The 25524-nt window shown below is 60.0% G+C and overlaps 4 protein-coding genes across 12 annotated transcripts in view; 3 read left to right on the plus strand and 1 right to left on the minus strand.

The window, feature by feature from the left end:
• The first annotated feature begins 155 nt into the window (after positions 1-155).
• Positions 156-4459, plus strand: ICMT (isoprenylcysteine carboxyl methyltransferase). 2 transcript variants are annotated; one of them, XM_068658704.1, is made up of 5 exons: positions 156-419; positions 515-603; positions 1484-1653; positions 2230-2447; positions 2674-4459. In XM_068658704.1, exons 1-5 carry the CDS (start codon positions 192-194, stop codon positions 2854-2856), a joined length of 888 nt encoding a protein of 295 aa, XP_068514805.1. In that variant the 5' UTR covers positions 156-191; the 3' UTR covers positions 2857-4459. The 2 variants fall into 2 exon arrangements, with proteins under 2 accessions (XP_068514805.1, XP_068514804.1); XM_068658703.1 differs by lacking the exons at positions 156-419; positions 515-603 and having other exon boundaries at positions 702-1653.
• RNF207 (ring finger protein 207) lies at positions 4080-10313 on the minus strand. Its single transcript, XM_068658697.1, has 17 exons — positions 10033-10313; positions 9755-9887; positions 9510-9654; positions 9355-9436; positions 9209-9284; positions 9006-9131; positions 8839-8885; positions 8578-8650; positions 8387-8455; positions 8232-8300; positions 8009-8130; positions 6435-6624; positions 6158-6343; positions 6027-6078; positions 5832-5949; positions 5665-5745; positions 4080-5386 (listed from the first exon to the last, which is right to left on the minus strand). Exons 1-17 carry the CDS (start codon positions 10221-10223, stop codon positions 5209-5211), a joined length of 1938 nt encoding a protein of 645 aa, XP_068514798.1. The 5' UTR covers positions 10224-10313; the 3' UTR covers positions 4080-5208.
• A 907-nt stretch (positions 10314-11220) lies between these two features.
• RPL22 (ribosomal protein L22) lies at positions 11221-14078 on the plus strand. The gene is made up of 4 exons (XM_068658718.1): positions 11221-11371; positions 11698-11802; positions 12529-12653; positions 13893-14078. Exons 1-4 carry the CDS (start codon positions 11360-11362, stop codon positions 14035-14037), a joined length of 387 nt encoding a protein of 128 aa, XP_068514819.1. The 5' UTR covers positions 11221-11359; the 3' UTR covers positions 14038-14078.
• A 93-nt stretch (positions 14079-14171) lies between these two features.
• Positions 14172-25524, plus strand: part of CHD5 (chromodomain helicase DNA binding protein 5) — a 32287-nt gene continuing 20934 nt past the window's right edge. For 4 of the 8 annotated variants that reach the window (XM_068658684.1, XM_068658685.1, XM_068658688.1 and 1 more), the window contains exons 1-7: positions 14172-14327; positions 16235-16365; positions 19673-19852; positions 20409-20527; positions 21064-21302; positions 21926-22050; positions 23787-23910. In XM_068658684.1, the coding sequence (XP_068514785.1) occupies positions 14264-14327; positions 16235-16365; positions 19673-19852; positions 20409-20527; positions 21064-21302; positions 21926-22050; positions 23787-23910 (982 nt within the window). In that variant the 5' untranslated portion in view covers positions 14172-14263. Of the gene's footprint in view, positions 14328-16234; positions 16366-19672; positions 19853-20408; positions 20528-21063; positions 21303-21925; positions 22051-23786; positions 23911-25384; positions 25453-25524 lie in introns of those variants that run through there. The other 4 variants (XM_068658686.1, XM_068658689.1, XM_068658691.1 and 1 more) reach the window with 4 other exon arrangements.

A 25524-nucleotide genomic window follows, 5' to 3' on the forward strand; every position in this document is an offset into this window, starting at 1 on the left:
GGCCACGCCCACCGGGGTGTGTGTGTGTGTGTGGGGGGGCTGGCTCCTCCCGGGCGAGCTCTCGCGAGATCTGCTCCGTCGCCCTGGGCAACAGCAGCAGCGGAGGCGGGGAAGGGGAGATGAAGTCTCGCGAGAGGCGGCGCCGTTGCTAGGGCGACGCGGGGCGGGGCGGGGCGGGGGGTGCCGCCAAGATGGCGGCGGCGGCGGGGCGGTGGCGGCGGGGCCGGCTGTGCCGTGAGGCGCGCTCCAGCCTGGCCGCCTTCCTGCTCGGCGCCTCGGTGGCGGCGCTGCCGCTGGCGTTGGGCTCCCCGCCCGCCCTGCTCGCCTCGCCCGGCCTGAGGGGCCGCCTGGCGCTCGCCCTGCACGTGGCGGCCGTTAACGGGGCGCTGCTGCTGCTGTACCCGCGGCCGCTCTACAAGGTGGGAGGCGGGGAGGGGGTGAGGGGGAGGTGAGGGGGGTGAGGGGGTGAGGGGGGAGCCCCCCGGGCAGCGCCCTCCCTGCGCTCTGCTCGCAGATCGCCGTCCGTGCCGGCTTCCTGGGGTTCGCCTTCGGCTGCGGGCTGCTGCTGAGCGCCGGGAGGTCCGCGTGGAGGCACTTCGGGTGGTAAGGGGGCACCGGGGGGGCGGGAACCGGGGGTGGGAACTGGGAATGGGAACGGGAACCGGGGATGGGAACCAGGAAGGGGAACCAGGAACGGGAACTGGGAATGGTAATGGGCACTGGGAACGGGCACTGGGGATGGAAACTGGGAGCAGGCACCGGGAATGGGAACCAGGAACGGGTACCGGGGTGGGACCCGAGTGGGACGGCACCGGGAATGGGAACTGGGACGGCACTGGGAACGGGCACTGGGGTGGGACGGCACCGGAGATGGGAACCAGGAAGGGGAACCAGGAACAGGAATCGGGAATGGTAATGAGTACTGGGAATGGGCACTGGGAACAGGCACCGGGGACGGGAACCAGGGACAGGAACCGGGAAGGGGCACTGGGAACGGGAACCGGGAGCAGACACCGGGGTGGGACCCAAGTGGGATGGCACTGGGAATGGGAACTGGGAGCAGGCACCGGGAATGGGAACCAGGAATGGGCTCTGGGGTGGGACCTGAGTGGGATGGCACTGGGATGGGCACTGGGAGCAGGCACTGGGATCGGGCACTGGGATGGGACGGTGAGCACTGGGGTGGGCACTGGGACAGGGTGGGATGGCACTGGGAACAGGCACAGGGGTGGGCACCGGACCAGGACTGGACACCAGGAATGGGCACTGAGGTGGGTACTGGGATGGCACTGGGATGGGATGGCACTGGGACGAGGCAGCACAGCACTGGGATGGGCCCTGGGCAGTCACCAGGTTGGGGTCAGGCCCTGCAGCGGGTTCCAGGGCTGGTACCAGGTGGTCAGGGTGCGGTGGGACCCTCCGGGACCGCGTGCGGTGCAGCCAGCCCGGTGCTGGTGCCGGCGCTGCCCTGCCTGCCCCGCAGGTACATGTGCTCGCTGTCGCTGTTCCACTACTCGGAGTACCTGGTGACCGCCATCAACAACCCACGCAGCCTCTCGCTCGACTCCTTCCTGCTCAACCACAGCTTCGAGTACAACCTGGCCGCGCTCTCCTCCTGGGTCGAGTTCACCCTCGAGAAGCTCCTCGTGCCAGGTCAGCTTGGCTGGGGGGGAGCGGAGCCACCCACGGGTGTGTTCTTTGGGCTCAGAAATGAATGACACCGGTAAAAGCTGTCACAGTTCTACAAATCCGTGTTTTTTTGGTGAAGGAAGGCATCCTCCTTCCCCCCATGCGAGTCCATGGGGGCATCATGGAGAGCCAGGCATTGTGTGAGGCCCAAACCAGCCAGCACCGCTTTGCTTTCCCTCAGCCTTACACTATAAAGCCAGGCTCCCCTCCGTGCCTGAATCCCTTTAGAGCATCGTGCCCTGAAGGCTGTGCTGCTCCTGTTTGATCCTTTTAGGGAGCAAAGACCTGGCAGCTGATCCTTTTTTTGTTGGTCAGTGATAGCACGTTGAGCCAAAGAACCAAACCCATGGTTTATGTGTCTCTTTGCTTTGTGACAGGGAAAACCCTAACACCCCCAGTGTTTTTTGGGGGAAAACCCCAAAACCCCAATGGGCCTGGTGCTGGTCGGGGGCACAGGGAGCACTCGAGGCCCCCACTTGCCCCTCCCCAGCCCCTCGCCCCTGCTCGGCGCTGTGCTGACGGCTGCTACTTTGCTTGCAGAAATGAAGCAGATCACCTGGCTGAGTACCGTAGGGTTACTGATGGTGATCTTTGGGGACTGCCTGCGGAAAGCTGCCATGCTCACAGCTGGCTCCAACTTCAACCACATCGTTCAGAACGAGAAGTCGGACACGCACACTTTGGTGACGAGCGGGGTGTACGGGTGGTTCCGGCACCCCTCGTACGTGGGATGGTTTTACTGGAGTATTGGAACACAGGTATCGTACCTCGCCCTCAGCTGCTTTCCCCTCATAACCTGCCTATTTCTTCACCCTGCCCCAGCCCTGGATGCGGTAGAAACCTCGGGCTGTCAGCTGTCAACTTTTAGACCTTACACCTGCAATTTCTTTTGACTGTGAAAGCTGGCTTCGGTACCGGGGGCAGCATAATCCCTGGGGGAGCTGGGGAGCTGCCGGGGTGTTAACTGCTGGTGTCTGTCGGCAGGTGTTGCTCTGCAATCCCATCTGCGTGGTGGGCTACACGCTGGCGTCCTGGCGGTTCTTCAGGGAGCGGATAGAGGAAGAGGAGATCACGCTCATCCACTTTTTTGGGGAGGAGTACCTGGAATACAAAAGGAAGGTGCCGTCGGGTCTCCCTTTTATTAAAGGAGTCAAAGTGGAACTGTAACGCCGGCAAAACTGGACTGGTTGAGAAAACCTCCAGCTCCGGGCGCTGTAGGTCGAGGAACTATGCATAGTGCTGGCGCCGAGCAGCCTGTTCCCATTTCCTGGCCGTCCACTAGAAGCTCGCTGAGGGCTGCAGGGCCTGGCGGCCTTCCAGGTAACTAGGAGATCAGAAGCACGTTCATCCTCCTCGAGATAAGAGTCCTTCGTCGCACATTCAGGGATCCTCCGGATAACTTAGCCTATAGCAATCCTACCGAGAAATGATCCTCCCGCCTAAAGCAGCTGAATCGTACTGAAACTCGGACTGGTTCTTCTGGAGAATGAGCTCTGCCCTTCCACCCCTGCGCTGGAACCGTGCTGGTGGGAATGCTGTTCCTATGGTGTAGCTGTCTTTTAGAGCTTTCTGACCTTAGAAGCCAGACGGCACAGCTTTAATCTCTGAAGCCTGCTCCTGCAAGCCCCGGGCTGGTGCTTGGACAGCTTGCGGGAGCAGGCCTCGCTTTGGGCTCGTCAGACTGCGGGACATCAGCTGGCTGGAAAGCTGTCAGCGCGCTGCAAATCAGGTTTCCCCCGGCCGCTGCGTTAACAGGGAGCTCCTGGCACCCCTAAATTGCCGTCCCCTCCAAGCCATGCAGCAGAAGAGCTGGGTCTGGGGTCCCCGGTTACTGCCCTGCCTTCAGGAGCCACCGCCCGGCTGCTGCTTTCCCCTCTCTGTTCTGTCCACGCTCTTCTGAGACCCGCTTCCAAATCACGCTGCTTCCTGCCCTGCCAGGCATCTTCGCTGGCCAGCTCTGTCCCGCAGAGATCCCGGGGCTTGGGGTTGGGGAGGCAGGAGGAGGATTGCGGCTGGCAAGCTTGCAAAGAGCTTTTAGCGCTTCAGATCCTTGCCTGGTGTTGGGGTGAATCTGGGATGTCGGTGAGAGCAGGAGAAGCTTCTAGGGAAATTCTCTCAACAAAAGGTTTGGCTAGCTAATAATGCTATTTTAAACATTACCATTTTGGAAATGGTTCCTATTCAGGCTTTGTGGTATAATTTATTCTGTTCTTATATACCAAAGAGGTTCACCGTTTTCCTGGGTTTTACATAATTCTTCCTTGCTGGAATGGAAATGAGTTGCTTGTCAGCACACGCTTCGGGCTTGCAGTATTCCTTGAAGATACTGTGATTCAGCTCAGGAAAGAGGGCACTGGTGGAAATTGCTTTTGTGATTTTTTTATTAAAAAAAAGAAAAAAAAGGAAAAAAAAATGTTGCCAACTTCTGTCTGGTTGTCATTTGGGATCTCTTGAGGTGATGGCGACTACATCAAAGCTGGAATTCTTAATTTTATACCTCCCAAAGGGTTTTCAGTACACTTCAGTGTTACAGTGAAGTATGATCATGACTTTGGGTAATTTGTGGAGCCAGAGAAATAGGGACAAATTCGTCGTCTCTACTTGCTTAACCTATGTGGAATCCTTTTTTCTCCAGGCCATGCTTTATATTACAGAGCACTTTCTGCACTGAGTATCGGCTTAAAGCATTCACTGATAAGTTGTCTTTCACTATGTTTTTAGCTTGGAGGAAAAGAACAAACATGCAAATATAACAACCAGGTAGCGCTGATTTCTCTGTGTAGTTATTTGTGAGCTCGTGTTCAGACCTCTCTTTGCAGTAGAGGTGCCCTTCCCATGGAAACGTCAGCCTTGGCTGTTACTGCCAGCACACCTCAAACGAGAGTCTCGAGTTAATTTTTTAAAACTATTTTTTGCGTGTGAACTTGCACAAGTGGACTTGGGAAGAGAAATTATTCTCACTTGGGTTTGATGGGCATTAACAACAGAAAGCTTTACTCTCACATTGCTCTCTTTAATAGTGGAAGTGCTGTACAAGCTGGAGGACCTCAGGCAGGGGAAGACGTGCTGGGGACCTGGTTTGGTGCAGCGAGGACCTGCAGCTGCCCAGCGCTGTGACCGGGGCGTCCCGGGGCCACCGTGTGCACCGTGTGTACGAGCTCCGTGGTGCTCTGGTGCTGCTGCAGCTCCACCGCTTGCTGGGGAGCAGGAACCCCCCCCACGGCCTGGGTTTGAAGCCCCCCAGTGCCAATTCCCAGGTATGAACAGTGCGGTGCCTGTGCTGCGTTCACCACTAAAGCCGGGGAAGGAAAGCTGGGTGAAAGCCACGTGTCTGAACGTACCTCAAGGAAAACCACAACCACTGCTAACGCGAGGACTACAATAAGTTGAACCCAGGTGGTTTTGGTACCAGTCTGTATCTCCGAAGAGCAGATCTCCCACAAACAGCCTGCCCGTTACCGTGTGCATGCTCCTTGCCCAACACGCCAGGGTGAGCGCGGAACATTTGGCTCTCGGCGTTCAACTCGAAGCCGTGGGGTCTTCCTGAGCGCTGCCCTCGGTCCCGCTTCTCTGCTTGCTTTGGCAGCGCTCCTCGTTCTTCAGGAGCGGGTCCTCGGGGGCGAGGGAGGGCGTGTGGCCGCCCCCTCGGCTCCCCAGGGCCCGCTCCCTGCTCTCCTTGCCGCCGGGCGAGCCGTCCCTAGGGCAGGCGGCCATGCCCGCTGGGTTAAGCTGCTCTTTCCCAAGCTCTAATCCCTTCTGAGCCCTTTAGAGGCACCTCTAAATACTGCTTGGAGGGCACGCAAGGGCTCCTGAAAGTGCTTCTCATACCTCCCTTGTGGTTGGGAGGCTCAAGAGAGGCACGGGGCACTGCTGATGGTGCCGAAGCCGCCCTGCAGCTGGGACATGGGCTGCTGTGGGGAAGGGCACGGCGTGCCTGGGGGGCTGCACCGAGACCACAGCCCTCACCTCGCCTACCTTTGTGCTGCCTCGCTGCTGTCCTCAATCCTGAGCAGCGTCTGCGTGTGCTCATCCTTGGGCTCCCGGGGCTCCTGCAGCCTGCGGCGGGACCGGGGCTGGGTGCGGCACGCGGGGAGGGCGGTGGGGGCCGGGTCCCCAACCCCAAAAGCACCCGCGCTGCTCACCTGGGCTCCAGCCGCTCCTTCACCTTGGCGATGGAGCGGACGTAGGGCGCGATCTGCTTGGTGATGGTGGTCAGGCAGCTGTTCTCCTGCCGCAGCTGCAGCAGGTCGTGGAGCTGGGCTGGGGGGCGAGAGCGGGGCTGTGGCCACAGCTCCCCGGGCGGGGGGCGCAGGCTGCGGGGTGGGCATCGGCCCTACCTTCGTAGATCTCCTGCTCGTTCGCCACCCTCTGGTACGTCTCCTCCCAGACCTGCAGCAGGGAGCGGGGAGCTGGCGGTGGGGCGGGTGGGCAGCACCCCGGGGTGGGGGAGCACCCGTCGGGCCCCCACCTCCTCGAAGACGCTGCGCATCATCTCCACCGAGGAGTAGTGCGCCGCGATCTGCACGTCCATCTGCAGCGACTTCTGCAGGATCTCGCTCATGATCTCCGTGCGGATCAGCGAGTGGTGCTTGGTCAGGTCGCGGTGCAGCTCCTGCACCTGGTCCTTCAGGCCCTGGATCTCTGTCTGCAGCATCTGTGGGGGGCAGAGCAAGGGGCAGCAGCGATAGGCAGCAAGGGAGGGGGCAGCCCCGCGCCCCCCACCCCGTCCCATCCCGTCCCCCTACCCGGTAGGTGTTCTCGTAGTTGCGGCAGTGCTCGGCGAAGGGGGTCTCGCGCCCCTCGGCCAGCAGCACCTTGGTGCTGATGTAGCGGTGCAGCGTCGGCTTCCGCACCATGGAGCCCGTGGACATCTTATCGCCGCTGGGGGGGCAGCCGGGCACCATCAGGGTCTTGGAGGACTGGCCGACGGGGATCCTGCGCAGAGGGCGACGGCGCTGCGGGGCAGGCGGTGGCAGGGGGAGGGCCCCGGGGGTGACACCGGCTCAGCCCTGCCGCCCCCAGCTCTCCGATCAGCCCCCCACAGCCGGAGCTCCCTGGAGCTGCCCCAAACCCCAGGATCGTGGTGCTCAGGGCTGGGGATGTGTCAGCCCTGGGAAAGGAGCCACCAAAGCTCCCCAAATGCTTCCCTGCGCTCAGGGTTAGCTGGAAGCACTGCCCCAAAATCCAGGGTTTCACAGTGAGCCCTGAGCTGGTGCTCACTGCCCCGCTCAGCCCGGTGCACGCAGCTCCACCAGCTCAGCCCTGGCATGAAGGAGGCAGGAGCCGGGCTTGGCACAGCCACGTTCCTATAGGGAAGGACCTGCCCCACCTGAGGCTGGCTCAGCTCTGGGGCTGGCAGCCGCTCTGGTGATGGGAGCAGGGCTGGAACCTGCAGGGCAGAGCCCCAGGAGCTCGCAGCCTCTGCCCCCCTGCCCATTTCTCCCCAATTCCTGTGCCCCTACCTGCTGCCACCACCTCCCCAGGCTCAGCTGCCCCACTGTGCGGCCCCGCGACCCTACCTGCCGTGCAGACCCCACCGTGCGGCCCCACAGCCCCCGGTGCTCAGCTGCCCCCAGCCACGCAGCCCGGCGGGGCGCGAGGAGCGGTCCCCATGGGGCAGCGGCGCCCGTTTGTCCTCTCTGCCTGGCAGGGCCCGCGCCGCTGTGACATCAATGGGCCTAAATATATCCCGGGCGAGGAACTGCCGGGCACTTCTCTGAAATTCTGATAAAAATAGTGGCGGGCCAAGAGGCTGCGGGGCCGCGGCAGAGCGGGGTGTGCGGTGAGCGTTGGCACGGCACCGCCCGGGGCACTGCAGCGCCCTCGGTGCCTCCGGGGGCTGGGGCTGCGCTGGGGAGCCGGGTGCAGGCTCGCCGGGGTGCCCGCTGCCAGCCCTGCCCGCCCGCCCCGCTTCCCAGAATTGTCACTTGAAGCCCCCGTGCCTGTCGCTCGTCAGCACAGCTGTGCTCAGTGCTGTCCCCGGGCCACCTCCAAGGTGACAGGCTCAAGGGCAGCAAGGGGGGGGCAAGTTTGGCATGGCAGGGGGCACGTGCTGGGCTGCCCGGTGGGATGCAGGAGGGACGCGTGGCACGGTGCACGGCAAGATGCAGGGGGGTGCGTGGTTGGGGGGCAAGCGGGATGCGCAGCTGGGCACGTGCTGGGGCAGGAGTGGGCTGGGGGCTGCGCTGGGGGTGCCAGAACAGGGCAAAACCAGCAGGGCTCTGCCCCCCTTGCTCGTAGCCCCCCTCAGCTGTGCTCATCGCAGCAGCCTCCGGGGTTGCTCGCTGCCCACCCTCCCGGGGGCACCCCAGCACCTCACATGTTGGTGCCGGCGATGCCAGGCCCGATGCCGCCGGCGCTGCCCACCACGGAGCGGCGAGGGGTGAGCATCAGCAGGGGCTCCAGGCAGCGGGCAAACTCTGCCCGGTACTCGGTGTTGATCTGCGGGGCGAGACGGGGGCAGGTGGGGCTGGGGCAGGGCAGAGCCGGTGTCCGGGGCTGCCCGTGGGGACGGCGGGCAGAGGCATAGCCATGGGCTCTACCTTGCTGGTCTGTGCCGGCCGCAGGCGGTGGGGCAGCTTCACGATCCTCTGCAGCCTCTCCATCAGTTGCTGAAAGGCAGCGGCGAGGCAGGGCTCAGGGCTCGGGGGTCCGGCACCATGTCAGGGCGCACCGGCTGCCCCACGGTGCTACTCACGTAGCCCAGGTCCAGGAACTCGGCTTTGTTGGCAGAGCTCAGGAAGGCCGAGCAGATCACCAGGTGGACCTGTGCGCGGGGGTGTCACTGCTGCCACCTCCCCGGGGCCCCTGCCCGGCTTCTGGGAAGGCCGTTTCCCAGAGCCGGGGGGTTGGCAGGCGCCTGACGTCCCTGCCTGGCACGGGCCCTACCTGCAGGGTGGGCAGCAGGGAGGCGAGGTGGGCGAGCTGCTCCCTGAACGCCTTCTCCTTCTCCTCGTGCTGGCTGCAGCAGAGCAGGCGAAGGGCACCGGCTCTGGGTGAGCTGCCTGGCCCCGGGGCACCCCAGGAAGGAGGCACCCACACGAGCACCCGTGGGTGCCAGCAGCTCCCACCATGCCGGCTTGGGAGGTGCCGTGCCAGCAGGTGCCCCAAGACCTCCAAATATGCAGAGGTGCAGCCGTGGCCCCTCACCTCTGCACGGCTTTCAGGAGCGCCTTCTTTCTCTCGGAGAGCTGCTCCTGCAAACGGCAAAGATGCCACATGTCCCATGGCTCTGCTGTACCTTGGCACTGTGCCAAGGGGTTGGTGGGCACCCATGGGTGCAAGGAGGGGATGCGCTGCCCCACCGGGCCCCCCACCTGCATGCCACTGAAGAGGGCGTTGATGGCTGTCTCCTCCTGGCTGGCACTGTTGCGCACCTCCTCGATCATGGCCTTGAGGAGGACGATGGCCTCGCGCGTGGACGTCTGCAGCTCCTTCACTGCCTACCCGGGGTGGCGCGGTGGCTGCGGCGCTGCTGCCGCCTCCGTGCCTCGGCCCCGCGCCCCCCGCGCCCACCTACCAGCACCGCCTGGTCCAGCTTCTCGCAGCCCTGCACGTACGCCGTCTCGATGTCGATGCAGTGCGCCCGGCTCTCCCTGCGGGGGTGGGCGTGAGGGCACGGCCGGGGTGGGGGACGCAGGGGCAGGAGGGCGTGGGGACACTCACCCCTGCATGTCCCTGAAGCAGTTGATGCAGAGCATGGACTTCTTCTCGGTGGAGAACATGATGTAGGGCTCCTCGTGCAGCGCTGTAGGGGACAGGGGTGTCATTGGTGTCATGCCCGCGGTGGCACGGCGCGGCGCGGTGCGGGCAGTACTCACGGCACTTCTTGTGGATGTCCTTGGTGCGCTTGGAGAGGGAAACGATCTCGTGGCGGGCGAAGACCTTGGCGCGGTGCGTCTCCTCGCGGCACGGGGCGCAGAGGGGCTGGCTGCAGGTGTTGCAGAAGCACATGGCATCCAGATCCTGCACGGCACAGCGGGGCGGTGGTGGTGGTGAGGGGTGGGGGGGGCACGGCCGGGGGTCCCGCGGGGTGCCAGCCCCCTGCCCACCCGCTCGCCCTCACCGCCTTGGCACAGCGCCGGTCGCAGTTGGCGCACTGCACGTCCTCCTCGCCGTCGGCTGAGCTGTCCACGAGGAACTGCAGGAGCCGGTCCACGGGGGGCAGCCCCGTGCCCCCCCTCACCACCGAGGGGTGCCTGCGGGACGGGGACGGGGATGGGGACAGGGCTCGGCCCCAGCCCTTTCGCAGGGTGCAGGGGGGCACCGTGCGGGGCCGGGGCTGCGGCCCACGAGTCCCGGTCCGGGGGGGTGCCCACGCGTGTCCGCGTCCCCGCGCCTTACCCGCAGAGGGGGCAGCGCAGGCGGCCGTCGGATGCGCGGCCGCGCAGGCAGCTGGCACAGAAATTGTGGTAGCAGTCGAGCAGGCAGGGGTGCTGGAAGGGCTCGTGGCACAGCAGGCACACCAGCGGGTGCCAGGCGCCCTTCTCCAGCTCCGAGCAGCTCCCCAGCGGGGAGAAGATGCCCCCGGCCATCCGCGGGGCTCCCAACGGGGCGACCCCGGCCCCGGCCCCCAGCCCCGCCGCCCGGCCCCAGCGCTGCCCGGGACGGGCTGGCTATTTTTAGGGAGCGAGCTGCCTGCGGAGGGGGGGCCGGCACCGGGCGTGCCCGGGAAGGGGCCTCCCGGGGGGCTGCGCTCCCTGAGCGGGGCTGTCCCGGGGCGGGAGACCCCCAGCACCGCGCAGGCGGGGTACCCCCTGGGACGGGTGTCCCCAGTAATGGGGTGTCCCCCGTGGAGGTGTCCTCCAGGATAGGGTGTCCCCATGGGGAGGTGTCCCCCGAGACGGGGTGTCCCCCGGGATAGTGGGGACCCCATAACGGGGTGTCCCCAGTGATGAGGTGTCCTCCGTGATGGTGTCCCCCAGGACAGGGTGTCCCCGCGGTGGGGTGTCCCCAGTGATGGGGTGTCCCCATGGTGAGGAGTCCCCAATGACGAGGTGTCCCTATGGTGAGGTCTCCCCAGTTACAGGGTGTCCCCATGGTGAGGAGTCCCCAATGACAAGGTGTCCCCATGGTGAGGTGTCCCCAGTTACAGGGTGTCCCCATGGTGGGGCGTCCTCTGTGATGGTGTCCCCCAGGACAGGGTGTCCCCATGGTGGGGTGTCCCCCATGACAGGGCGTCCCCAATGATGATGTGTCCCCATGGTGAGATGTCCCCATGGTGGGGTGACCCCCAGGACAAGGTGTCCCCATGCCGGGGTGTCCCCAATGCTGGGGTGTCCCATCGGTGCGCTGTCCCCGTCCCCTTCCCTCCGCACCCCACCTCGCCCCGTTGCCGTTTGTTCCCACCTCCCCCCGCACCACCCGCACCGCGCGGGGAAAGGGGCGCGCCGGCGGGAACCAGGCCCCGCCCCCAACCCCTTAGCCCCGCCCCCTCCTCCCTTAGCCCCGCCCCCAGCAGCGCAGCGCGGCCCCCATCGATTCTCTCTGTGCTCCGCGGGGCTCCCTGCGCCCTGCGCGCCCCCCTCCCCTCCCGTTGCGTTGCGCGCGGCCCGGCGGCGGCGTGGGCGCAGGCGGTGCCGCGGGCGGCGCATGCGCCCTGCCCGCCCGAGGGCCCTTCCGCGCATGCGCGCGGCGCGGCGCTCCCTTTCTGCCCCTCGCTGGAGCCGCCATGGCGCCCGTGGTGAGCTCCGCCGGGCCCCCCCCGTTCCCCGCCGCCCCCCCCCGCCGGGCCCCGCTCCTCCCACGCCGCCACCGCCACGCTCGGGACCGGGGCCCCCCGGGGCCGCGCTTGGTGCCCGGTGCGGGCTCGGCCGAGGCCTCCCCGTGGAGCCGGGGCCCGGCCCCCTCCCCCCCCGCCTCGCTGCCTCACAGGGCCCGGCCCCCTCCCCTCCCCCTCCCCGCCTCACAGGGCCCGGTCCCGGTCGCCCCCCCCCCCCTTTGTCCGCCCGCTCTCCCTGACGCTGTGCTCTCTCCTTTCTCTCTCCTCTCTCTCTCCCCGTGCCGCAGAAGAAGCCGGCAGCGAAAGGTGGCAAAAAAAAGAAGCAGGTGCTGAAGTTCACGCTGGACTGCACGCACCCGGTGGAGGATGGAATCATGGACGCCGCCAACTTCGTGAGTGCCCGGCCCCAATCGTGTGAGGGGCCCGCTGCCCGCCCCCCCCCCCAACACACACACACAGGAAGCGCCTCCCGGGCGGTTTGCACCCCCAGGAAGCACCCCCAGGGCAAACGGGATGCGTGGGGGCCCTCCGAGGTTTATTGTTAAGCAATTCGCACCTGAAGGGTGCTCGTCTTTCTGTCTGTTGAGTGGTATTCATGAAGCGTTCCCCGAGGGGTCAGCTTTCTGTGAGGTGTTGATAACGTTCAGCATCCTCTGATGAGTGCTTTCTTTGGGTCAGACTGCCTCAAGCTGTGTTCAGGCATGAGCACGGGTTTGAGGATTTAAGACAAGAGCTTGTGGCAAAGATGTTCTTTGAGAGTGGGAATTAAATAGCCCTGTTGGAGGGGACCCGCAAAGATCATCGAGTCCAAGAGGAATCAGAAAGCATCTCATCATTTCACGGGCACTAACAGTTCAGAGAGTAGGATGTTGAATTGTCTAGTTCAGCCAGATTTAGGGAAATCGCTTTTGTCAAGGTGTGAATGGGCCCACGTGAGCTGGTGGGGTTGGCTGTGAGGAGGATCAAAGCCTCCCAGCCCGCAGGAAACGGGCTCTGCCTTGCTTTCTGTTGACATATGGTGATTTTGTCTCTTCCCAGTTCTAACCGAAATGTCGGAATGCTGAACGCAAACACGCTGCGGATGGCCCTGCCTCAGCCTTCTCTTTCCCCTCTTTCAGGAGCAGTTCCTGCAGGAGAGGATCAAGGTGAACGGGAAGGCCGGTAACCTGGGCGGGGGCGTAGTGACTATCGAGAGGAGCAAGAGCAAGATCACTGTTACTTCAGAGGTTCCCTTCTCAAAGAGGTGAGGACACGGGGGCGTCCCACAAGGCTTCCCTGCTGCGCTGCTGGCTCTGAGCCTGGTGAAGTCCCAGCAGGAGGGCGTTGTGAGCGTTGTGCTGGGCAGCCTCTGCTCTTTATTTGGCTTTTGGTTAATGATGGCTTCAGGTCCTTTGCTCGTGACCGAGTTGAGCTCCCCTGCCTGAGCTTTCCCCGTGCCCTGCTGTGGGGGTGTGTCACGAGGAGGTGCTTGGTTTCCCTCAGGTTGCAGTGCTTAGTGCATGGGAGTTTCTAAGGGTGGTGTCGTTAGTGCCAGTTGCCAGGGCCACAAGATCCAACCCCTTTCTGTAAAACAGGAGGGCGTGAGGAAGCACCTGAAGTAACCAAGAGGTGTCCTGGTGCGTTAGGTGCACTGAGGCCTGCTGACTCTAAGTGCTGTGTGAAGTTAGGCACAATGACTGCTTCTGGATGATTTTTAAGGTGGATACGGGGTTGAAATGCCTGCTCAGGAGGCTGGCCGTGCAGGATGCACACTGCCAAGCCAAGCGGGGAGCTCGGGGGTTGATGCACAGCCAAGCTGTTCCATCGCCGCGTCCTTCCCCTCGTCCTGCTGGGCATCCCTCTAGTTCTTGGGACTGCCTGATGCTTCTGCCCTTTATTTGGCTTTGATAAACTTGTTTTTTGCTGTGGTGGAGGTAGCAAGCGAGGCAGCTGGAGGTCTGAAACAGTGGAAAGAGAGCTGTGTGTAAGGACAGTGCTGTGCTGCTGCCTTGTCCTGCTCTAAGAGCTTCAGTGCGGCACCCGAGCGGCTTCTGTGCCTGTGGGGTGCCTGAGGCATCCCAGGAGCTGCTGAGAAACTTGCAGGGAGCAGGGGATGGATGGTGCCTGTGTGCACGGAGGTGCTCTGCTTGTTGAGCTGCTGCTTTTCCCTGCTGGGATGGACACCCAGGTGGCCCCTTGTGCTTGGTGCGTGGTAGCCACCCCTGTCTTGGAGAGTGAAGAGGGGAGAGGCAGCTCCCAGCCCTGTGGGGCAGGGGGGCTCCTGCTTGGGGGAGACACCCAGCATTGTGCTGCTGCCCAGCGTGGCTGGGATTGCTCCGGGTGCACCAGGAGCCCTTTGTGCTTTAGGGAAGCCTCCTTTCTGTGGGATTTATGGCTGGTGGGGACATGGAGGGGTCTGATGGCAACCAGCCCGGGGTGGGGGGGGCGCAGCGGTGCCGGGGAGACCCCAGGTGTGCCCCGTGGTGTGTGTGTGTCCCCGCAGGTACCTGAAGTACCTGACCAAGAAGTACCTGAAGAAGAACAACCTGCGCGACTGGCTGCGCGTGGTGGCCAACAGCAAGGAGAGCTACGAGCTGCGCTACTTCCAGATCAACCAGGACGAGGAGGAGGAGGAGGAGGAGGACTAACCCCGGGGGGAGCGTTTTGTACATTTTATTATAATTTTTTTTTTTTTCCTTGAATAAATCGTGGGGGAAAAAAAAAAAAAAGAGAGAGAGAGAGAAAAAAAAAAACACACACAAAAAACCCCTCTCGGTGCTGCCTTTTGGAGGGGGGGGGCGGGCTCGGGGCGGGGCGCAGGCGCCATCTTGGCGCGGAGGGGCCGCTCCCGGGGCTCTCCCGGCCGCTGCCGGCATGCGGGGGCCGGCGGCGGGCGAGGGGCTGCCGGAGGAGGCGGACAACGACGAGGATGTCTCGGGTACGGGGCGAGCCCCAGGGGGTGGGGGGGGGCTGAGGGGGTGAGGCTGGGCACGGTGGAGAGGGGGGGTGGGGTGGGGGGCGGCACCGGGAGGTGTTGGGGGGGGAATGGGGGGGATACGGGGGGAACGGGGAGGGGGGGCAGTGGCCACCGGACTCGGTAACGGGGGGAGCGCGGCCGTTTGGCTGTCGGGATGGAGCCGGCTGTCGGGACACAGCTGGCTGTCGGGACTGAGCACCCCGACACCGAGGGTGGCTGGACCTGTAGGGTGCGGTGGGACCCCCGGCATGGTCCGGGACGTGGATCCACAGCCCCCATCTCCCCCCCTCAGCCCCCATTTCCTCCCCTTCAACCCCTGTTTCCCTCCCCCCAGCCCCATCTCCCCTTCTCAGTCCCTGTCTCCCCTCCATCCCCCAGCCCCGTCCCCTCTCCATCCTTCAGCCCCAATCTCAACCTCCATCCCAAAACCCCATCCCCTTCCCTCAGCCCCATCTACCCTTCTCAGTCCCTGTCCCCCCTTCATCCTTTAACCCCCATCTCCATCCCTCAGCCCCCATCTCCTCTCCCCCAGCCCCATCTCCCCCCTCAGCCCCATCCCCTCCGCTGCCCCCACAAGCCCCAAGCCGGCCGTGGGTGCCCCCGGAGCAGCGTGCTGCCCGCCTGCCATCCCCAAAGCTGTGAATTTTGGGGCCTGGCAGCGAGGAGCGAGGAGCCCAGTGTCTCCCCGGGGGGGCAGCCGGGGTCCATCCCCCGTGGTGCTGGTGCTGGGAGTGCCGGGCTGTGCAAGATGGTGTCTGGAGGACCAGGTAGGGAGCCCAGGAGGTGCAAAATTAGGTTTTCTCCATGTTCCTTGGAGCGAATTTGTTTGTAACCACCTCTGACACTAAGCAGACCAGCATCAGGGTGCTTCTGGCGCCAGCTGGAGCACGAGGCTGTGTCTCCAGCCTGCAGACCCCAAAGTTGTGCTGGTTTTCTTTTGGAGCGGCGCTTGCAGGAGGCCTGGGTCTGCTTGGTGTGTTTGTCCTTCCTCACGTGCCCCCCCTGCACCCCTAAAATCTGCTCGGTGTCTTGCTGAGCCCAGCCGTGGGCAGAGTCCAGCTGTGCCGGGGGCTCTCCCAGACCCCCTCCAGCCAGCCAGGGGCTGTGCTGTGCCCGCAGGAGGTCCGGGGGGCTTTGGGGTGGGCTCTGGGTGCTGCCCAGCTCCCCCCACACCTGAGGGCATCCTCGGGAGCGTGCCTTGGCTGGACCAGAGCTGGTGGTTTGAGCCGGATGAGGATCCTGTCCTGGCTGATGAGTCTGGGGTGCTATTGCTGTGTAAAGTGAGAAATTAAAGGGAAAAATACTGGAATGGATCGTAAAGAAATGCAGAGGTTCCACGAGGAGCCAGGACTCGCTGGGGAGGTGATGATGGTGAGGAAGGCAGGCAGGTGAGTGGGAGCTCGAGCACGCATGGTACTTCCCCGGCACGGAGCCGTGGAGGAGCTGCCTCCTGCCAGCCCTGGCACCCATCTTCCACGCCAGGCCTGCTGCTTCCTCGTTTGCCGTGGTTGGATCGATTTTAATGGGCTCTGCTGGGAAATCTAAAGGGTAAAAGATAAAAGCCTAATGCTTCCTAATTACCTACATCCAAATCAATAAGAGCAGGCAGCACATTAGCATCCTGATGCGCCTGTGTCAGCAGAGAGCAAAATGCAGATGATTAGAAGGGCTGGTTCCCGTTCATGTAAGAATGTGCATGGGCGATGGGAAATGAGAAGCGGTGGTGCTCCTGGGCAGGAGTCTGTCAGGGCTCTTCTTGAAGGGGCAGCGCTGGAGTGGCTGCTGGGTGCCCAGGGAGAACGTGCCCGAGTGCTGCGTCCTGTGTGTCCCTGACAGCCATCCCAGTAAGTTGTCCCTTTTGTCCTCAGAAGAAGATGATGGGGTCCTGGAAGGGCTGGATGAGTTTTTCCCAGAAGAGCAAGTTGCTGTGCAGAAAAAAAAGAAATCCAAGAAGCTGAAAGACAGCAAGGCTGCCAAAATCAAGAGGAGGAAGAAAGAGGTAACGCTGCGTGCTCAGAAATGAGGCTGGCGGGTTCCTGCTAGGCTTGGGGGAGATGACTGAGGGTCAGGGCTTGAGCAGTTCTTGTCCAGATCTGATGCTCCCTTGTGGTGCTTGCTGCCTCAGCTTAGCTGTACATTTTTGTTCCTGGAAAGGTGGAGATTTTTTGTTTTGTCCAAAGAAAGAAGTGAGTGGTAGGGAAACTTACGATGTGCAGGAAATAGTAACCAAAGGTGGCAAAGTGCTGGGACAGCTCCCAGTCCAAGAGGTTCATGTTCCTGTGGTACCAGGTGGCTCCTCTTCTCTCCCGCTGACCACTCGCAGGACTGCTGTGTTTTAGCAATTCCCCAGCATGTCTGTACCCTGCTGAGCTGTGCCAGGAATAGAGGCTGTGCCATCAAACACGGCACTGATAGGGCAGCGATGTGATGGAAGATGAGCAGAGGGCATCCATCTGCGCTCTGAAGTGTTCCTCTTTCTGGTTGCTGGCATTTTGAGAATCTGTTCCTTTTGGAGTGTTTCCTTTCATGCTGGAAGCGCGTGCGGTAAATATTACTGACAGCCCTTCGTTGTGCCAGCTGTGTGCACATAATCTTGATCTGCCTGTGCTCACTCCCGTGTCCCACCCGTCACACGTCGGGTGGTGACTGATCAGACCTCGCAGACGAGGAGAGCTGCGAGGATGAGGATGCTGCCTCCTGGGGTTCTCAGCGCTGAGATGGCAGAGGTAGAGCCACCAGGAAGCGTGCAGGCAGGTGTTACGCTGGAAAACAGGTCTTGTGGTGGTGCTCTGGGGGTTTGCCATATGCCACGTGGCCATGGCAGTGCTGGCACTCTGCCCTCTCTCCCTTGCACCAGGGTGCCCAGGCTCCCTCTGGGGCTGTGGTGCTGATGTTGTGGCGTGTGGTGGTGACACCCCCATCTCCTGCTCGTCGTCCTGCTGCAATGCAGCACCTCCCTGCCATCGTCCCTGGTGGCAGAGGGTAAGTCCTGCTGCCACGAGCTGTGCCGGTGCCGTGTCTGGGCAAACCAAGGCATTGGGCGCGTGGCCAGTGCATGGCCGGAGGTTTCTGCAGGTGATGGACCAGGGCGTTCTGCAAGAAGACCGGGTAGAGGCTTCTCAGGATTTAGTGTGTGGAAGGATTTTGGGGCCTTTTGTGTGAAAGCAAAGGCAAGCATCATGTTTTGGGTCTCACATTGCCTGAATGATCCTTTCCCTTGCCCGCTTCTAACCTGGGACTCTCCCTCGTGTCTCGTTTGGTGGCTGTCACGCCCCAGGCAGGGCTGTCATTGTCCCTGCAGCTCCTGCCAGCTCTCAGGAGGGCAGGCTGTGCCCCTTCATGTGGCCTCACAGGGGACCGGTGATGCTGTTCTCTTCCAGTCATCGCTGCCACTCCCTGTGGGCCCTGTGAGAACAGGCTGGCTGGCTGAAGTTGCACATTAAAGTGCTTTTGCTGGTGACAGGAGCGAGGTGTGTATTTAAAAAAATAAGTGATTTGCTCCTGCACTGTATTGCCTGGCAGGCTTTGAGCAGAAGTCAGAGCCCGGGGGAAGCTTTTTCCCCTCCATGGTGGCCATGGAGATGCTGATCTCCTTCTGCAGATACCACACAAAGCTGGCTCAGGCCGCCTTGCTTCCTGTGCGTTCTTCGTCATGGGACACATTTTTCCTGTGCTGCTTTTCGGTTGGGGAAAAATAAAACACAAACCTGTGGTATTTTCATTTCTGGCAGTTCTCTGTTAGCGTCAGCCTGCCCGAGGCCATGGCAGCAACATGTGCAGCCTGTGCCGGGTCTGCCTGCTTCCTCACTGGGGGTGGGGAGGAGATAATGGGATGAATGTCGGGAGCGTTCTCTTTTTTAATTAATGCCTTGTATGGGCAGTGTTAATCAGGCTGGGTTCTGCCTGCTGGAGATTTTTCTGTCTTCCCTCAGAGCCAGCGAGGAGCCAGTGCTGTGGCTGTGACAGTGAGCTGGGTTTCTTACTAGCACCCAGGCTGCATTTTGGGGTGAGGAGCTGAAAGGAAAGGGACCCCTGGGCTGGGCTTTCTCCTCCTAAACACCTTCTCTGAAGTTTTGTGGGGTAGGAGGAGGTTCTTTTCCCCCTGTTAAAGGAAGAGGGAGGTGGCAATGAGGTGTAAAGCTGTGACACGATGCCGGTGCTGAAGCCACGACTGGCTGCCACCCCGGGTTCCCGTGTTTCTGTCATTAGTGTGTGTGGCAGGCGTGGTGCCACGTTGCACCCTTATGGGGGTTTGTTGGCGTGGGCTCGTTGTAACGCGTTCAGGCGTCTGTGGCGGTGCTCGCTGGAGCTCCGCTGCTGGAATTGATGCTGCAAACCAGAAAGATCTGCATAAAATAACCAGGCTGCAGCTTGAACCTCAGCATATGTAGATGAAGGTCCTTGTCAGACAAGAAAGCGGGGAGAGGGAATCTCAACCTGTGCTGCAGCAGTTCCCATGGCAACCAATTATTCAGTGCTAAATTATAACTGTTTATAACACTGCTAAAGGAAAAGCTCTTTTTTTTTTTTTTTTTCCAAAGCAAGGAGGACCAGCGATGGCCGCCGAGCCAAGCTGAACCTGCAGCAGGAGCAGTCGATTGTGTATGTTTAAACAATCGGCCGCCCGTGGGGTGCCAGCGTGGGGCTGGAGCCGGGCTCGGCCTCTGGAGCCAGGCACGGCTCGGGCAGAGCGACCAGGCCTGTGGGGTGATGGCCGGGGCAATGGGGCCGGGGGCTGCCTGGTGGGGAGGTTGGGGTGGTGAGGGGGGTGCTGTCGGAGCTGTGCAGCAGGTCGCTATCCCAAAATGGAGCCCAAATCCCAGTCCCCACAGTCTGGCTCTGCCACACCTGGTGGGGCCTGGCTGTGTCTGTCAGCCATCCCGCGGGGCACAGGCCTCTGATGTGCTTCGTCTCACTGCTAAGGCCGTGCGTGGCCAAGATGGGAGGTTTCATGTGGCTGCCTGTCTCTGTTGCCTGACCCAACATCGTCCAGTGAGTTGCAGCAATCAGAAATGTTCCCTGAGTATCCCCTGTGTGAACATTGAGGATCTTTTGGTGGAGTTGCTCCTTGGTTCACTATGCAGCTATCTTTAATGTATGCATTCATTTACTTGACTTGCCATGTCCTGGCTTCCTTTTTTTCACCACCACACATCAGAAGGGTACCTGAATGCTGTCGTTTGCAGCACCTGGGCACTCCCAGAGGAGAGCTTTAGAGTACGGGGGCAGAGCCCGCACCCGTTCGCATGGCTGCGGCTGAGGGAGGGCAGGCACGGCGTCCTCTCCACTGTTACTTTCTGTTTTAGGGGAGCAATGATGAAATATCAGACAACGAAGAGGAGATTGAGGAGAAATCCGAGAGTGAAGGAAGCGATTATTCCCCCAACAAAAAGAAAAAGAAAAAACTGAAGGAAAAGAAAGAGAAAAAAACAAAACGGAAAAAGAAGGATGAAGAGGACGATGACAATGATGACGGAGGCCTGAAGGTACCAAGGGGTTGCTTATCCTGAGCCAGCTAATTAACTTAAAGCAGAAACAAGGAAAACAATGGAAAACTACAGTTATCTAAATGTGCAGCCATAACAGTGCTGATGTTGTTTGAGGTAGTTTTTTGGTTTTTAAGCCATGGAACATACGCAATTCCAGCAGCAACCCAGCCCGTGATGGACTCTCATCAAGGGCTGTCAAGCACAGCCTGGCATTTTTACTGGCAGATGAAAGGTTGTATTGCCTTTATTTATATTGGGTACAGGGAGAAATTGATGTTTCTTGGAGACATGAAACCTGCTAAGGCTTTGCATTTGTATTGCATGGAATGAGGAGCATTTGGATGGTGCCACATTAATTTGCTTCTTGGAATTCTCTGAAGCATTAATTTATTAAGCACTTGTGCATGCTTTAAAAAAAATTACAGAAACAAATCCCTGTGTCACTGACTAGGAAGAGCATTTGACTTGGAGGATACGACAGACCTAGGCTTGCGCTGCTCATCTGCAAAGCCACAGTCATTTACATTAATTATGTCTCTTTGTAAATCTACAGGAGCCCAAGAGCTCAGCCCAGCTGATGGAAGAATGGGGCCTCGATGATGTAGATTACATTTTCTCAGAAGAAGATTACCACACTCTGACTAATTACAAGGCTTTCAGCCAGTTTCTCAGGTATTACACTGTAGGTCTGGATGGGGTCTTGGGTAGCGGTTGAGATTTGGACATGGCCCAGCTAAGAGGGTGAAGTTGTGAAGTAAATTCTGCATCACAAGTTTCTCGCTGCTTCTCCCTCCATGACTAGAAATGGTTTTCAGGACTGCATTGTAACTGCAGGAGAAACAGCTGAAGTGTTTCAATCCTTGCACTCTCTCCAAAATTCGGTATTTTTTTTGTGTGTTTATTTGAAAAGTTGCCGTAGAATAAATGAATAACAATAGAAATTTTTACTTGTACTATGAGCTGTTCAAACACAACAGGTATTTCTGGGACATTTAAGCGTGCTCCGTTATATATTTCCTCTTTAAGAAAGTTCTGGTTTCTGCTGCCTTTCCAGTGGAGCACGTACCAGCGGTCCACAGCAACCTGCAGCCACGAGTTGTGTGCCACCGATGGATTCCAAGGGAGGAAGAATTCCTGCAGCACGTGGCGAGCGGGAGCAAACATTCATTTCTATTAACCTGTGGTTTTCCCTCTGCCCCACCCTGCAGGCCTCTGATCGCCAAGAAGAACCCCAAGATCCCCATGTCCAAGATGATGACTGTGCTTGGGGCCAAGTGGCGAGAGTTCAGCGCCAACAACCCCTTCAAGGGCAGCTCAGCGGCCGCAGCCGCGGCAGCCGTCGCTGCAGCAGTGGAGACCGTCACTGTTGCTCCACCGCTGGCTGCCAGCCCTCAGCAGTCTGCTTTGCCCGCTGTCATCAGGAAAGCTAAAACCAAGGAGGGCAAGGGTAGGTGCCAAGCGTGGCTGGGCTGAGTGGAGGCGCTGCTCTCCCCCGCGGTGTGCTGTGCCCCTGCTGGGCACGCAGAGCCGTGGACTTGCTGTAGCAGCTGGGCAGTGGTGAGAAAAGGAGAGCTATCCCTTTGTTTGCACCATGTTTCTCTTCAGGAACGGTGCTGTTTCAGTTATGCAGGCATCAATGCCTGATGCCTCGAGGGGTTTTCAACAAGTAGCTTGGAGCTGGCAGCTGACCAGGAGTGCAGCTTGCAGCAGCCTCCTCGCGCTTCGTCCTCAGTGCAGTGTTCCTGCAGGCTGTGTCTCCTCGGCTGTCTTGGCAGAGAGGCCTCTTTTCTCCCTGTTTTGCAGACCTCTAACACTTTCTGGGAATACTCAGCCCCGTGGTGGTCCCCAGGCTGCAGTCACTCTCCTGCATTGCAGGACAGATGCATTCCTCCCATGACAGGCTGTCCCTCTGATTATTCCCAAGCACTGGGTATTGGCTTGCAGCCTTTTGCCCCAAAGGACTCCTGGGACAGTGCTGGCCACTTCCCTGCTAAATTCTGGGGTTGGGGTGGGAGCTGTTTCTGGGGACAGCTGTCTGAAGAGTGCCAAACAAGTCTTTCATTTCTCCAGGTCCAGGTGTGCGGAAGAAAATCAAGGGCTCCAAAGATGGGAAGAAAAAGGGGAAGGGGAAAAAGATGGCAGGCTTGAAATTCCGGTTTGGAGGAATCCCCAGCAAAAGGAAAAAGGGCTCCTCTGTAAGTGTGTGCTCCCTTTTTTCTGGACAGGGCTTTGGGAACAAGGCTGCTGGAAAGAAACATTCCAGCCTCGCTCATGCCCCTCTTCCGTGCCGTCTCTGTTCAGCACTTGTTTGTTCATCCCTTGACAGAGAGCTATGTCCAGGCTTGTGTTCGTAAAGATGTCACGTCTGGGCATGTTTTCTGCTAAAACCATATAATCACGTTTAGTTTCAGTGATGAGGTCGGTAATGCCATCATTTCAGATTTCATTTGCAAAGGAATTCTTCAGGGCTTGCACTCCAGCTGAACTGGATGTCAAAGAGAATTATCAAACGCTTTAATTATGTTGCCATAGCTTGCCTCCTGGCATCTGGGGCTCCGCAGCATGACCCGGGGGTACCAGAACATCCCAGTAAGTGCACGGCAGCAGGGCTCTGCTGCAGTCTGCGTGCAGCACTCCTGTCAGCATATGGATATCAGGTGTAAGCAGAGTTTTTTAGAGAGTACGTATGCCAAATATCTATTGAATAGGGATGGAACTCCTGTAGGTCTTGCTAATATTGCTCAAAATCCCATTAGTTCACTTGTATTTGAATTCCCTGATTCTCTAGCTCTGGTTTACATAACATGACCTGTTTGTAAATAACTTTGTGTATCACAAGTTGAAGTGAAAGAGGCCATCTGGGGCATTCATTTGCTGATGCATTTTTCAGCCACACATCACAGAAAAATCCATTCTTTGTCTGGGTGCACTCTGTGGTCTGTGCATTTGCATTTCGGAGGCTCGGGAGAAGCTTTCGCTTGCTCCTGCAGCCAGGAGTGCTAAGTACGCGATGAACAGCACACAAATTGGGGATTTGTACATGTAAATCTGCTCTCCAGAATAAGAATTCAGATGCGTTATGTTTTAAGGCCGCAGAATACTTGGTGTTTTTAACTCCTTTCATTTTGTGAGGAATGTGAAGCATAAATGCCTACGTGCACACAAACAGGTTAAAAATCTGGAACGAGGAGGGGACCCTTGGCTGCACAGGAGTAGGGGTAGGATGATGCACCTCTGTTTGGGCGTCCGTACACTCGCCTGCACCCATGATAACACTGTCACAGCAGAGGGGTCTTGCAGCTGGCTGCTGCCTGATGCTTAGGAGCTTCTGTGCCTTTCCTGAAGTGCCTGGGCAGCTGCACGATGTGACACCTCTGTGCTAGCAGGGGTGGCAGACTGCAGGGGCCACCCAGAGCCCACCTCGTGTCAGACAAGCACAGCGTGGGCTTGGCACTCTGATTCAGGTGTTTTATGTGTGCTCTGAGATTTGCTCAGTGATTGCACTTTGACGGTGCTGCTGAACTGGGCTAGCTGCCTGTGTGCAACGCTGAGCAGTGCAGAGTAATTGCCCTCCAGCTCTAGCTGTAGTCCAGATCTGGGCTGATTGATTGCCTGGCCGGGCCATCGATCTGATAGAGGAGATTTACCTGCTTTCTAATGCCTTGTGACACATTCTTATGAACCCTGCCTGTCAGTGCCAGGAGTGCAATAACCCTGCCACTCTCCATGATGCTGTAGCTAGTCAGTTCATGTAGAAACCTCGCAGCACTTCTCTGGGGGGTACCCGTGGAACTCAGCTGCTGGCCGGTGGTGCCGTGCTGTTTTTTGCGGGTCTTTGGTGCTTTGTTCTGATACAGAGCAGTGCTCTCTGGAGATAGCTCCTTGCATGCCAGTGCTTGGACTGTGTGTGGTTTGGTTTTCCCCTCTGCAGAGTGAAGAGGAAGAACGGGAGGAATCCGACTTTGACAGTGCCAGCATCAACAGCTCCTCAGTGCGCTCTGAGTGCTCGGCTGGCCTGGGGAAGAGAGGGAAGAGGAGGAGAAAGAAAAAGAGGAGTAGGCCATTCCTTTGTACTCTGTTCCTGTTCTGTTTGGATTTCCCTCTTCAGATGGTGCTTTCCTGCTCTTTGCAGCTCCAAGCAGTGTCTGACACTGACTCGGTGGGAAAGGATGTGCTTGTGTGTGTGCGTGGGATGAGAGGTGCTTTCTTGGTGTCCGAGCTCCTCTGCTGGTGGGCTTGCACCGAGGAGGAGGCAACAAATGGATCCAGCCGTGGGGCACGGGCTCAGCCCCACGGGGCTGGCGGTGGTGGTGGAGGAGCAGCGTGGTGTCAGGGCCTTGCCATCGACCGCTTCCCTCCAGCCCTCTCCCCAGCTGCCAGCCACCACCTGGGGCTCACCCCCCTTCTGCCAGCTCCGTGCTGTGACCTGGAGCTGCTTGGGGAGAGGAGTAGTTGCAGCACCCAGCTCCCTGCCCGCCCCACGAGCCTGGGTGTGCCTTGGGCACTGAGACATGGCACGGGCAGCCTGGGCAGCTGCCACCCTGCTCGCACACCTGGGCCTTCCAGGATTTGTCCTGTGGCAGTGAGTTGTGGACATCTGTGGGGCTTCAGGGGGAGTGCATTTCACAGGACAGCCCCTGGAGAAGCATGGCTCGTGGCAGGCTCCCAGTGGAGTTGGTGTGGCTGTGGGCGAGGAGGCCTCAGAGGGTTTTGTTGGGCCGTGTGAGAGGTGTGGCCAGGCAGCGTGCAGGCAGCAGGGCCGTGGTAGTGATGTAGGAAGATGGAGGCATGTGGACGTCGGTGAAAGCATCTGGCAGGGTCTCTGAGTGGCCGTGCGGCTGTGTTTGTATGCGTATTCCTTCACTTGTGGAGGGCCTGGAGTTGGTCTGGTCATCTCCAGCCTCGTTGGGAGCAGTTGTTCTGCACCGAGCTACCCCAAGCCACTGGGCTTCGGCTTCTTTACTGACAAGTTTTTGCTTCTGAGAAATGAAAGGATGGCTTCTGGGCTCGGGGACAGGTAGGAGGTGAGTGGCCGTGCTCCCACGCAGCGCGTGGGCCTCCCAGCACTCAGTCACGGAGGCCGTGCTGGCCGGCAGGCTCGGTGTCGCCCTTCTGAAGGATGTCTCTTCCCCTCCTGGCATGTCGCAGCAGTGGCTCGGGCTGATGCAGGCCCTCGTGCTGGAGCCTGACGGCTCCTGCTGCGGGCTGGGCGGCCCTGGCAGAGGGCAGGGGCTGGCTGGGCTGCTCGCCCTGCCCTGCCCTGCTGGGGCAGAGCTGTGCCCGGAGGCTGTGGCAGCGCTGGGAGTTGAGAAGAGTCTTAGCAGCGCTTGCGAGGCGTCCCTCTTTCCCTCTTCCCTTTGCACGGAGTTGGAAGAGCTGCGTCTGCACCTAGTGAGCAGCCAGGGAGAGCAGAGGAGGCCCAGGAGGAGAGCCCTCCTCAGCTGTGTTATGTTGCATGGTACATTTGCAGTTGACGGTGCTGGTATCTGTGGAGGTTTCTCTGACTGGCCTCCCTTGCAACCTCTCCAGGTTCTGGCATTCTCCATTGAGAGCCTGAAGGAACCAAAGGATGATACAGTGTGGAGAGAAAGACAGAGGTGAGATGATGCTGTGTGCAAAGATAAACTCTGGTGCTGAGGGACAGAGAGGTAGGGGGACGTAACAGGAGG

The sequence above is a fragment of the Anas acuta genome, chromosome 22, assembly GCF_963932015.1.
Source record: "Anas acuta chromosome 22, bAnaAcu1.1, whole genome shotgun sequence".
Taxonomy (NCBI): domain Eukaryota; kingdom Metazoa; phylum Chordata; class Aves; order Anseriformes; family Anatidae; genus Anas; species Anas acuta.